This window comes from Lithobates pipiens, unplaced genomic scaffold (assembly GCF_037356315.1).
Source record: "Lithobates pipiens isolate NorthernLeopardFrog02 unplaced genomic scaffold, aLitPip1_a1.2 Scaffold_27, whole genome shotgun sequence".
Lineage (NCBI taxonomy): Eukaryota > Metazoa > Chordata > Amphibia > Anura > Ranidae > Lithobates > Lithobates pipiens.
The window spans coordinates 139,904,976-139,917,290 of NW_027507788.1; the positions used below are offsets into that span (position 1 = coordinate 139,904,976).

Sequence of the window (12,315 nt, forward strand, 5' to 3'; positions counted from 1 at the left end):
CTTGGGTTCTGCAGCAGGACAATGATCCTAAACACACCAGCAAGTCCACCACCGAATGGCTGAAGAAAAACAAAATGAAGACTTTGGAGTGGCCTAGCCAAAGTCCTGACCTGAATCCTATTGAGATGTTGTGGTATGACCTTAAAAAGGCCGTTCATGCTCGAAAACCCTCTAATGTAACTGAATTAGGACAATTCTGCAAAGATGAGTGGGCCAAAATTCCTCCAGGACGCTGTAAAAGCCTCATTGCACGTTATCGCAAACGCTTGGTTGCAGTTGTTGCTGCTAAGGGTGGCCCAACCAGTTATTAGGTTTAGGGGGCAATCACTTTTTCACACAGGGCCATGATGGTTTGGATTTTTTTTCACCTTTAATAATAAACACCTTCATTTACAAATTGCATTTTGTGTTTACTTGTGTTGTCCTTGACTATTGTTTAAATTGGTTTGATGTTCCGAAACACTTAAGTGTGACAAACATGCAAAGGAACAGGAAATTAGGAAGGGGGCAAACACTTTTTCACACCACTGTACCTCCACTGTGCAATTCGTTTTGCACAGAGTGGCCCCAATCCTGCTGTTCTGGGGTCCCACGGCGGCTGTCTCGGCTCATCCCCACAATAGATAACCCCATCGGAAAGCTCTCTCCCGAGGGGGTTACCTTGCTTGCATGCTCCTGTCTCGGTCCTGCCACGGCTTCATTTGGATTTGATTGACAGCAGCGCGAGCCAATGGCTGCACTGCTATCAATCTATCCAATGAAGAGCCGAGAAGACCGGGCCACGAAGAGCTGAGAATCCAGCGCATTCTCGACGCGGGATTTTGGAGAGCTCAGGTAAGTAAACCGGGGGGGCTGGGAGGCTGTAACCATCAGATGTTTTTTGACCTTAATGCATTAAGGTAAAAAAAAACGGAAGGCTTAAAACCTCTTTAAGTTTCATAATTTTCAAAATAATTGTGACAAAAAAAATTATAACTTCAAAAAACACGCTTTGCTCTTACTAAATAACTGGACTTTCTACTTTCCAAAAAAGGGTCATTTGGGGGATATTTGTACTGCCCTGGCGTTTTCAGGCCTCAAGAAACTAGACACACCATCAGTACATCAGGATTGATTGATTTTCAGATATATATACCTATTATAAAAAAAATGGAGTAGAATACATTTTGGCCTAAAGTTATGAAAAAAAGATTTATTTGCAAAATTGTATAACAGAAAAAAAGAAAAACACTTTTCAAAATGTTTGGTCTTTTTCAGTTTATTTAGCAAAAAAATAAATAAAAAAATAAAAACCCAGTGGTGATTAAATACCATCAAAAGATAGCTCTAAAAAAGATAGAAATGTCATAGCCCTTGTACACACGGTCGGAGAATCTGTCGGAATGAGTCTTATCGGACCGTGTCGTCAGATAATCCGACTGTGTGTGGTATGCATCGGACTGATTCCGTCCGAATCTCCGTCGGACCCAATTTTCCAACAGGTTGGAAATATTTCCCGACTAACTGGGCCGGTCGGACGTAATCCAATCATGTGTAGAGAATTTTGATCGGACCAAGTGCCATGCATGCTCAGATCAAATTCCTACATCAAAGCTATTGGCTACTAGCCTGAATCTAGTCCCATCGTAACGAAATTACGTCATCACGTTCTGAAAGATCAGATTTTTCGACAACTTAGTCCGACCGTGTGTATGCAACAGTTTCGGACACAATCCGTCAGACAAAATCTGACGGATTTGGTTGTGGAAATCTCCGACCGTGTGTACAGGGGCATATAGGTACAGCGTTGCATGACCGCCCAATTGTGATTCAAAGTAAAAGCTGAAAATTGGCTTGGGCAGGTTTTGAAGTGGTTAAACATTTAAAAGGTCCACAAGCCATGTTGTTCCATACATTCTAAAGACTCGCCTTGCTTTGAATTTAAAAAACAGAAGTACTGACATCACAACCAGCTAAAAACATCCCTTGTGTAAGCAAATAAATGCCCAGTTTTTATCCCAGCTGATTTAATGTCTGCTAATGTGGAAAACAAAATACACATCTAGAGAGATCCCTGTGTACTGTCAATGGATATTTGTGCTCTTGGTGTTATTGTTTTGGCCTCATAATTTTACCTGAATGGAAACTTTGTCAAATGAGTCCAAGATTTTAGAGCAGTTTTCTCCAGCAACATGTCTTACAAACTAAAGAAAGAAAATGTGAGAAGTTACAATGAATATTAGATTTCCTTGAAGGTCAGGTTTTTTTATCCCTGTTTATCCATCTGCATTGGCTTCTCCTCCTGTTCCTGTCTGTCACGACTCCATCTGCTCTTCTCTGCTCTTCTTTGTACTGGCACCCTGTTCCTGTCTGTGTCTTCATTGGTCTAGCTAGGCACATACTTGAAATTTTAAACAGAAATACCCAGTGGTATAGTACCACCAGAATCCCTGTACAATCCCCATATGCAAATAAAAGATCAAAACAGCAATGAAACATAATAATAATAATTAAAAACATATGTCCATATAAACATTATAAAGTTCATATATAATGATGATACAGCTCCAAAGAGGAGAGACTTTATCTGGAGTTTGCAGTTCAGTTTTGGGCAGCAATTCACACACAAAAAGATTGGGGAACTGGACAAAATGCAGAGAAGGGCAACCAAACTGATAATAGGCATGGAGGAGCTCAGCTACAAGGAAAGATTAAAGGAACCAGATTTATTCTCTCTTGAGACAAGGAGATTAAGGGGGATATGATCAACATGTATAAAAACATAGGTGGTCCGTATAGTGAACTTGGTGTTGTTATTCAGTTTAAGGTCATCAGAGGACTAGGAGACACTCTTTATATCTAGAAGAAAAAAAGATTTAATTTCCAAATACAGAAAGGTTTTTTCACAGTTATGCCTCATAAACATGGAAAATGTTCGATGGGAGCCTTTTTTCAGAAATTCCGACTGTGTGTAGGCTCCATCAGACAGTTTCCATTGGAATTTCCATCGCCATGTTGATTGGCATAAGGAATAGATAGAACTGGCTGGCCATTAACCCAAAAGCATTCTCCACTACACTTCTGGCTCTGGCCAGATGGTAGTTATAAACCCTCTGGTCCGGGGTGAGGGTTCTCATGGCTTCAAAACGGTCGGCTGGTCAGATCGAACTAGCAGAAAGCACTGAAAAACAAAGGCCGGAGCTGCAAATCAGATACGAGTGGACAAGAATGCACTGAAAATCAAATACGTAATAGAAATACAAACCAACAAGCACAAACTGAAGTGCGGTAATGATTGGAAAAGCAGGAGGGTGAAAATCACGAATCGTCTTTCACCAGACTTCTACTAACAGGGCATCAGCGGAATGAGCCCAAAGGATGGCACACTTGGTATTGAACTTCCTCTTTCTAGTCCCGTCGTACTTGTTGTACGTCACCGTGTTCTTGACGTTCACAATTTCCGACCAACTTTGTGTGACCTTGTGTATGCAAGACAAGTTTGAGCCAACATCCGTCGGAAAAAAAACATGGATTTTATTGTCGGAATGTGCGATCATGTGTACGAGGCATTATAGCTGTGAAAATGACTCCCTTCCAGAGGTGGTCCTGGCAAGCTCAGTAGATTGCTTTAAAAAAGGCCTGGATTCTTTCCTAAATGTACATAAAATAACTGGGTACTAACGTTTATAAGTGTAGCGGCGGCTCCTGAAGAGCACACGCTATGCGTTTTTTCTAAAATTAAAGTTGCCTAAACTGCAGTTTGGTTTGGGTGTAATTATCTAAATTGGGCCTCAGCATCAGTCTGACTGGACTGTGAGATGTTCAGCCTGGCCACAGGGGGCACTGTCTCTTCTGGCAGGTATGGAACTGTGGTCTGGTCAGGCACTTAAGTTACTCTCTCTCGGAGCCTGCCCAGTGGGAGTGGGGCTCTCGCTGTACTTCTGGGAGAGGGTACATAAGATGCGGATGTCACGTGGTTTGGGGGGCTGGTCTAGTATGATGTGCTAACTACATGGTCCTGGACCTCCTGACCAGTCCCCAGGAAGGCTATGGCCTGGGGTGCGGATCCACCCGACTTTAATGTCTTAGGGCTGGCTAGCCCAAGTCAAGGAAACTAGAGAAGGATTCTGAGGTGGTTGGCTGCCATCTCGGGAGAGACCCAGAGTACTTCAAGCATTCCAGGGGAGGACTCTTCAGAAGAACACCACGTATGGGTTGGTTTTCTTAGCAAGAGCCTGGAAGGGCTGAAGTAACCAAGAGAATCTGGTCTTGTGGATATTGCTAGCCGGCTGAAAGATCCAGGTATCCTACAAGTGTTCTAAAGCATAGGTTTCCTACGGATTTCACAACAACGTCTGTGGCAGAGACATCATCTTGTACATTTATACAACAATGTCTGTGTCAAAGACTTGTTCCTGAGTAAGCAACAAGTTGGCTGCTAGGCCTTGTGAGAGAGGGACTGTCCAGCCTGAGTGATCATCCAGCTGCGAGTGGCTATTCTATGGATGCAATCAAAGTAAGCAAGTTCTTCAATGTGTTTTTGACTTTGATACTAAGAGTACCTGAATTTCCCTTCCAACCCTTTGATCCCAAGTTGAAAGACTGTTCAATTGTCTGAGTTTTGCAAATAAAATCCATTCAAGTGGATCTATTGTCAGTCTCAAGTTACTGGGCCATCTACCACAGGACATCCCCTAGACATGCAACAAGGAGAACGGAGGGTAACGGTAAGCCCAAAAATAACCAGCAGCTCCTTCGGAGGTTAGTGCTACATAATTAAAGTCGATCCATCGAATATCCGATTGCGGGGGATCGTGAAAGAACTTTTTCCCCTGCTGGAGGAAATTGGATCATGCTTTTCTGGGGTTTTTAGCCTTTGGATCAACTGTGGATATAGGATTGTGTATATGGGATTGTATGAATTTTTCCCCCCTTTTATTTGTTGAACTAGATGGACTTGTGTCTTTTTTCAACCTAACTATAACTATGGTGAAGACCTGGGGTTTCTGGTCCTTGTACTCTGATGAGATCCATTTGTCACTAGCTGGCAATGCAAACAGTATACAATACTCCTATCTGACTGCTCTGATCCTACACCTGCTCCCCTGTTCTATTTTATCCTGCATTTACACTGTACTCCTGTCATCTCTTCACTTAAGGATCCCCCAAAACCCCTAGGTATGACGAGTAGCTCCCTGCTATCCATGACTGTGTACCAGTACTTCGGACATAGTATATTCTGAGAAAATATGATTACCTTGAATGCCACTTTAGAATATAGCTCATCAACAGATATTTCTTCTTCCTCAGGGGTCAATGCAAACCCAAACAGGTTTGGCATCTTAGCAACATCCTTTTGCAGTTGTCTTATGTTATTGAACAAGTATACATTGTTGTCATTAGATATGATAAAAGGGTTTGTTTGCAATTGAAACTGACGAATTAATTCCTGTATAAGCCTGTAAAAATGAACAAATGCACGTTTTACAAATTTCACATAATAAGGTTGATAAAGCTTTCTGGGAAAGAACTGGACCCTCTGCACTTATTGCAGAGCTCCCAACTATCCCTGATTTGGAGCAATGTCTTTCTGTCCCTCTTTCCCCCTCATTTTGGTCTGATCTATATAGTTGTATATTAAAATGCACTATTTATCTTTCAAAAGGTGTTTCCCAGCACTAAACCTTTCATCTAAATTCTAAATTTCTGCATTTGTAAACTTTAAGAGCCACTATAAGAGGAATAGTAGTGGTAAAAAAAAAGCACTTGTGGATTTAATTAACCTTTTTTTGTAAATTCTTCTTTAAGAGGCTGTGTCAGGGGGCATGTCCTATGCCTACATACGTTTTCTAGTAGGTGTCCCTCATTCCCATCTCAAAATGTTAGGAGGTATGTTATTGATAGAGAGGAACACTATATAGTGTGAGTGTTAATGTGAAAATCCTCTAGGATTTGGCAGCTTTAGCTTTTAATTATGAGAAGGTAGACAGGTGAACTTTATATGTAAAATAAAATATTTTATTTATCAATATAAAAGAGCTTTTTATAGATACCTGTGAGATGGAGGAATACGCATGGGTCCCAGTTCTCCATACAAGCCATCCTGATCTCTATAGGTCAGTACACGGCCTCCTATGCGGTTACTGGCCTCCAGCACTGTCACCTGAAGTATAAAAGATCAATCAATTCAACCGAAACATTAGGCCAAGCATTTGATAGAGTGAGAAAGTGTTGAATATCTATTGGGTTTTTATTGTTACTGGTGTCCACCTTGAAGAGACATACATCTGCCAACTCAAGAAGTGCTCAACAGACACCAACAGCAATAAAAATCTGGCAGATGTTCTAAACTTTTTCTGCTTTATCCAAAACTAAGGGAAAATTTTGAAAGAAATTCTCTGTTAATGAAACCTTTTCGTTTTTGATACGATGCAGAAAGGTTAAAATACGTGCCATGGTTTTTATTGCTACGTTTTGTTTTAGAGATTGTCCTTTTCCAGAGAGACACCAGGACATGATGATAAATCCCCTCCTTAGATAGATGTCGATGGAACAGGTATCCCCTTTGATAGATCACCTCCGGTTCTGGTAACAACAACAATTTTAGATTTCTCATCTCTGTCAGGCCAACAGTAATTCCCACCCAGCGCTGAATACAGACAGCAATAACACATGACAGGAGTTCTAACCCCCGCTACTTTATCCAAAACTAGAATGTTTTTAAAGTTATATAAACTTTTTTCTTATTTTTTTATTTATTTTTTTAAATAACACGTCATACTTACCTGCTCTGTGCAGTAGTTTTGCACAAAGCATCCCTAATCCTTCTTATCTCAGGTCCCTCTTTGGCACTCCTGTCTCCTCCCTCCAGCCGAGTGCCCCCACAGCAAGCAGCTTACAATGGGGGCACCCAAGCTGGATCGCCTCCTGAGCCACTGCTCTGTCTGTCCATTCACACACGGAGCGCAGCTCGGCCCCACTCTCTCCTCATTGGCTCACTGGCTGTGATTGACAGAAGCAGGTTCCAATGACTACTGCTGTTGTCTCAGACAATGAGGGAGACCAAGGAGAGCTGAGGCTCGCGTGCACATCGCTGAATTGGAATGGGGCTCAGGTATCTATGGGCATTGTGGAGAAATTAATTTTCAATGTTCACGACACAGGTTACATAGTTAGTCAGTTTGAAAAAAAAAAGACACAAGTCCATCTAGTTCAGCCTATAAAAGTGGAAAAAATGTATATATAAAAAAATATATATATACATTTCCATATACACAATCCTATACAAACAGTTGATCCAGAGGAAGGCAAAAAACCCCAGCAAAGCATGATCCAATTTGCAGGGGAAAAAATTCCTTCCTGATCCCTTGAGAGGCAACGATATTCCCTGGATCAACTTTACCTATAAATGTTAGTATCCAGTTATATTATGTACATTTAGGAAAATAATCCAGTCCCTTTTTAAAGCAAGCTACTGAGCTGACCAGTACCAGCTCTTGAGGGAGTCTATTCCACATTTTCACAGCTCTTAATGTGAAGAAACCTTTCCGTATTTGTAGATTAAATCTCTTTTCCTCCAGCTGTAAAGAGTCCTCCCTTGTCCTCTGTGATGACCTTAATAACTCCACACTAAGTTCACTATATGGACCCCTTATGTATTTAAAGCCTTTCTCCACACAACCAATGAGGAGGGGGGGGGAGGGGCAGGACAGAGTCATAGCTCTGTGTGTGAATAGGCACGCAGAGTGGCGGCTCAGGAACGAGCCTGATTGGTGTGCACCTATTGCAAGCTGCTTCCTCTGGGAGCACTTGGCAGGAGGGAGAGGCCAGGAGCGCTGGCGGGGGGACCTGAGAAGAAGAGGATCGGGGTTGCTCTGTGCAAAGCAATTACACAGAGCAAGTGTGTATAGCATGTTTATTTATTTTTTATTTGGCTTTAATATCACTCTAAGCTTTCTTTACTTGACAAAGACCAATTATGACTGAATATGTATCAGGTAATACACTATGGTTTTATGAACTACTGTACGTCCTGGAGTTGAAATTTACACCTTGAAAAATGTAGACATGTCTGTCTTCTCTTGTCTCCAATGTCTTATGCCAACTGCGCATAAGGCCACATCCATTTAGAGCAGTGGTCATCCACCCTGTCCTCAGGGCCCACTAAAGCCCCGTACACACGACCGGACTTTTCAACATCCAAAGTCTGACAGAATGATTCCGGCAGACTATTCGATTGTGTGTGGGCTGCAACGGACTTTTGATTCGCAAAAGTCTGACAGACTTTAGAAATGGAACATGCTTCAAATTTTTCCGCCAGAACTCTGCCGGACCCAGTTCCTACCAAAAAATTCGCTCGTGTGTATGCTATTCCGACGGACTAAAACCGACGCTAGGGCAGCTATTGGCTACTGGCTATGAACTTCCTTATTCGAGTCCAGTCGTACGTCATCACGTTCGAATCCGTCGGAGTTTGGTGTGATTGTGTGTGGCCAAGTCCGCTCATTCGGAAAGTCTGTCAGAATTCTGCCAGAACTCCGTCAGAACTCCTTCGAAAGTCTGTCGGACTTAATCCCTCGAAAAGTCTGGTCATGTGTACGCGGCATAACAGGCCAGGTTTGCAAGATAACTGAAATGCATTACAGGTGATCTATTTTGCTGCTCAGTGATTGCTGTATTCTAGTCTGCATCTCCCCAAGTTAATACATAAAACCTGGCCTGTTAGTGGGCCCTGAGGACAGGGTTGATGACCACTAGGGATGAGCTTCGTGTTCGAGTCGAACGTACGTTCGACTCGAACATTGGCTGTTCGTCCGTTCGGCGAAATCCGAACTCTTGGTCCGTTCGCGTCAAAATTCGTGTGGCGCGCACGGCCCACAATGCACTGCGATGGCGCAGTGTATTGCTGGCTCATGATTGGCCAAGCATGCACTGTGACCCCGCATACTTGGCCAATCGCAGCGCCAGCAGCGAGGAGAGAAATGATTGGCCACAGGCATCCTGCCTGTGGCCAATCATAGCTCAGGCTGTGTAGTGCACGCCCCACACTATATAAGGCCGCCTTTGAGGCGGCCTCGTGTAGTGTGTTGGCATCTGAAGCAGTGGGTGTTCTGTGTACCTTCAACACAGTACACACCGATCGTTTTTGGCTGATTTCCTATCTTGCTGTTGTGTAGTGGTTATTGTCTGTGCCCTGACCGCAGTATACACCACTATATTCACCTCACCTATATAGCTAGTGATCTATCTTTAATAATAGAGCTTGCAGTCAGTAGTGTTAGGAGATAGTGCGTGCTGTCTGCGTGCTCTGTACCCAGACATACCGCTATAATCCACCTACATAGCTGTTCTCTATTTGAGCCCAATTGCCATCTGCAGGAGTTATTGGAAGTTGTGTGTGCTTCCAGCACAGCACAGTATACATCTGTATATACCCCTTTATCTCTGCTGTTTTCTGGTTATTGTCTGCGTGCCCTGACCGCAGTATACACCGTGATATTCACCTCACCTATATAGCTAGTGATCCATCTTTAATAATAGAGCTTGCAGTCAGTAGTGTTAGGAGATAGTGCGTGCTGTTTGCGTGCTCTGTACCCAGTACATACCGCTATAATCCACCTACATAGCTGTTCTCTATTTGAGCCCAATTGCCATCTGCAGGAGTTATTGGAAGTTGTGTGTGCCTCCAGCACAGCACAGTATACATCTGTATATACCCCTATATCTCTGCTGTTTTCTGGTTATTGTCTGCGTGCCCTGACCGCAGTATACACCGTGATATTCACCTCACCTATATAGCTAGTGATCCATCTTTAATAATAGAGCTTGCAGTCAGTAGTGTTAGGAGATAGTGCGTGCTGTTTGCGTGCTCTGTACCCAGTACATACCGCTATAATCCACCTACATAGCTGTTCTCTATTTGAGCCCAATTGCCATCTGCAGGAGTTATTGGAAGTTGTGTGTGCCTCCAGCACAGCACAGTATACATCTGTATATACCCCTTTATCTCCGCTGTTTTCTGGTTATTGTCTGCGTGCCCTGACCGCAGTATACACCGCGATATTCACCTCACCTATATAGCTAGTGGTCCATCTTTAATAATAGAGCTTGCAGTCAGTAGTGTTAGGAGATAGTGCGTGCTGTCTGCGTGCTCTGTACCCAGTACATACCGCTATAATCCACCTACATAGCTGTTCTCTATTTGCCCAATTGCCATCTGCAGGAGTTATTGGAAGTTGTCTGTGCCTCCAGCACAGCACAGTATACATCTGTATATACCCCTTTATCTCTGCTGTTCTATAAAAAAGGCATCTGCAGGAGTTAGTGGGTGTTGTGTGCCTCCAGCACAATATAAACTACCCAACTACTGTTTTACCCAACTCCCTTCAGGCCATTACCATGTCTGGAAGGCCAGCAAGGAGAGGCAAACAGGCGCGAGCCGATAAAAGAGGGCAAGCAGGCTCTGTGTCTAGAGACAACAGTGCTGGTCGTGGACGCGGTGCATTGTCATCAGCACGTGGCCATGGGACATGCTTGTCCTTATTTTCTGCAGCTGGACATGTTGAACCGCAACATGCCAACGACTTGGTAGAGTGGATGACCAAGCCCTCTTCATCCTCCTCATCCTCTCTCACCCAGTCTCAGGGTAGTAGCAAAGCAGCTGCCAACGCATCGTCTTCCCTCCTCTCAATGTCATCATCAGTGACTCCTTCCCTAGACCCACCACGTCCTCCTGAGGAGTCTCCTGAACTCTTTGAGCAAAGTGTTGGGTACATGCTCCAGGAGGATGCCCAGTGTTTGGTGGGCTCTGATGATGACACTCAGCTAGAGGAAGGCAGTAGCGTGAGCGCAGAGAGAGGGGATGCTCAAGAAGGACAGCAATCTGGCAGTCATGTTCCACAAGCTGCAGCATACTGCCAGGTTTGCTACAGCGATGAAGAGGGAGGGGATGATGAGGGCACTGACTCCACGTGGGTGCCTGGAAGGAGGGAGGAGGAGGAGGAGGAGGAGGAGGAGGCACATGTCCAACGAGGCAGGATGCCCTCCAGGGGCCAGCTTAGGGGCAGAACACCGACTGAATCACACCGCAGAGCTCCGCCTGTGCAGGGCGCTGCCTCTGCACGTTATTCTAAAAGTTCTTTGGTGTGGGCCTTTTTTGAGACGAGTGCATCAGATCGCACCGCTGCTATTTGCAACATATGTCTCAAGCGTATCTCACGTGGCCAAAACATCAGCCGCTTGCGCACCACATGCTTGACCAGACATATGTTGACCTGCCATGCAGCTCGTTGGCAAGCGTACCTCAAAGACCCACACCAAAGAACAAAGCGGACCTCTCCTTGCTCCTCATCAGCTGGCATCTCCAACCCCACTAGACCTTCAGTCCTCTCTGAAACCTGCTCTGAGAGGAATGAAGGTGTAGAATTAGGTGTGTCACAGCCAAGTGCTTCCGGGAACTCTGCTAGTGGTACACCCACGTCCGATTATAGCAGGCAAATGTCCCTGCCCCAGCTGCTGGACCGGCGGAAGAAGTTTACTCCCAGCCATCCACATGCCCAGCGGTTGAATGCTAGCTTGGCTAAATTGCTAGCACTTCAACTGCTGCCTTTTCAGTTGGTAGACTCGGCCCCCTTCCGTGAGTTTGTACAATGTGCGGTTCCTCAGTGGCAGGTCCCCAAACGCCACTTTTTCTCACGGAAGGCGATTCCGGCTCTCTACCGGCATGTGGAAGGCAATGTCCTTGCCTCGCTGGACAGGGCGGTCAGCGGTAAGGTGCATATTACCGCTGACTCATGGTCCAGCAGGCATGGACAGGGACGTTACCTGTCTTTCACGGCCCATTGGGTCACTCTTCTGGCTGCTGGGAAGGATGCAGGACAAGGTGCAGTAGTGTTGGAGGTTGTTCCGCCACCATGCCTCCAAAATGCTACTATTGGTTGTGACACACCTCTCTCCTCCACCCCCTCCTCTTCTTCTTCCTCCATGGCCTCTTCCAGTGCTCTGTCCTCAGAACCAGCGGTGCTCCGTAGGCGTTCCAGGGGCTACGCAAGTACGCAGGCAAAACGATGCCATGCCGTGCTTGCGCTGGTTTGTTTGGGGGACAGGAGCCACACTGGGGCGGATGTTTTGTCAGCTCTGCAGGGGCAGGCCGAGAGGTGGTTGACGCCACGCCAGCTTAAGCCAGGAATGGTGGTTTGCGACAATGGCACCAACCTCCTCTCCGCCCTCCGACAGGGACAACTGACCCATGTGCCCTGTGTAGCTCATGTCCTTAACCTGGTGGTTCAGCGGTTCTTGGGCAGGTACCCCGGCTTACATGATGTCCTGAAGCAGGCC

General features: G+C 45.0%; 1 protein-coding gene across 1 annotated transcript in view; it reads right to left on the reverse strand.

The window, feature by feature from the left end:
• Nucleotides 1-12,315, reverse strand: part of LOC143934178 (L-amino-acid oxidase-like) — a 117,662-nt gene that overhangs the window by 7,587 nt on the left and 97,760 nt on the right. Inside the window, exons 3-5 of the mRNA XM_077457570.1 lie at nucleotides 6,033-6,142; nucleotides 5,237-5,438; nucleotides 2,115-2,183 (exon numbers count right to left, since the gene is read on the reverse strand). Coding sequence (XP_077313696.1) covers nucleotides 2,115-2,183; nucleotides 5,237-5,438; nucleotides 6,033-6,142 — 381 coding nt within the window. The remainder of the gene's footprint in view (nucleotides 1-2,114; nucleotides 2,184-5,236; nucleotides 5,439-6,032; nucleotides 6,143-12,315) is intronic.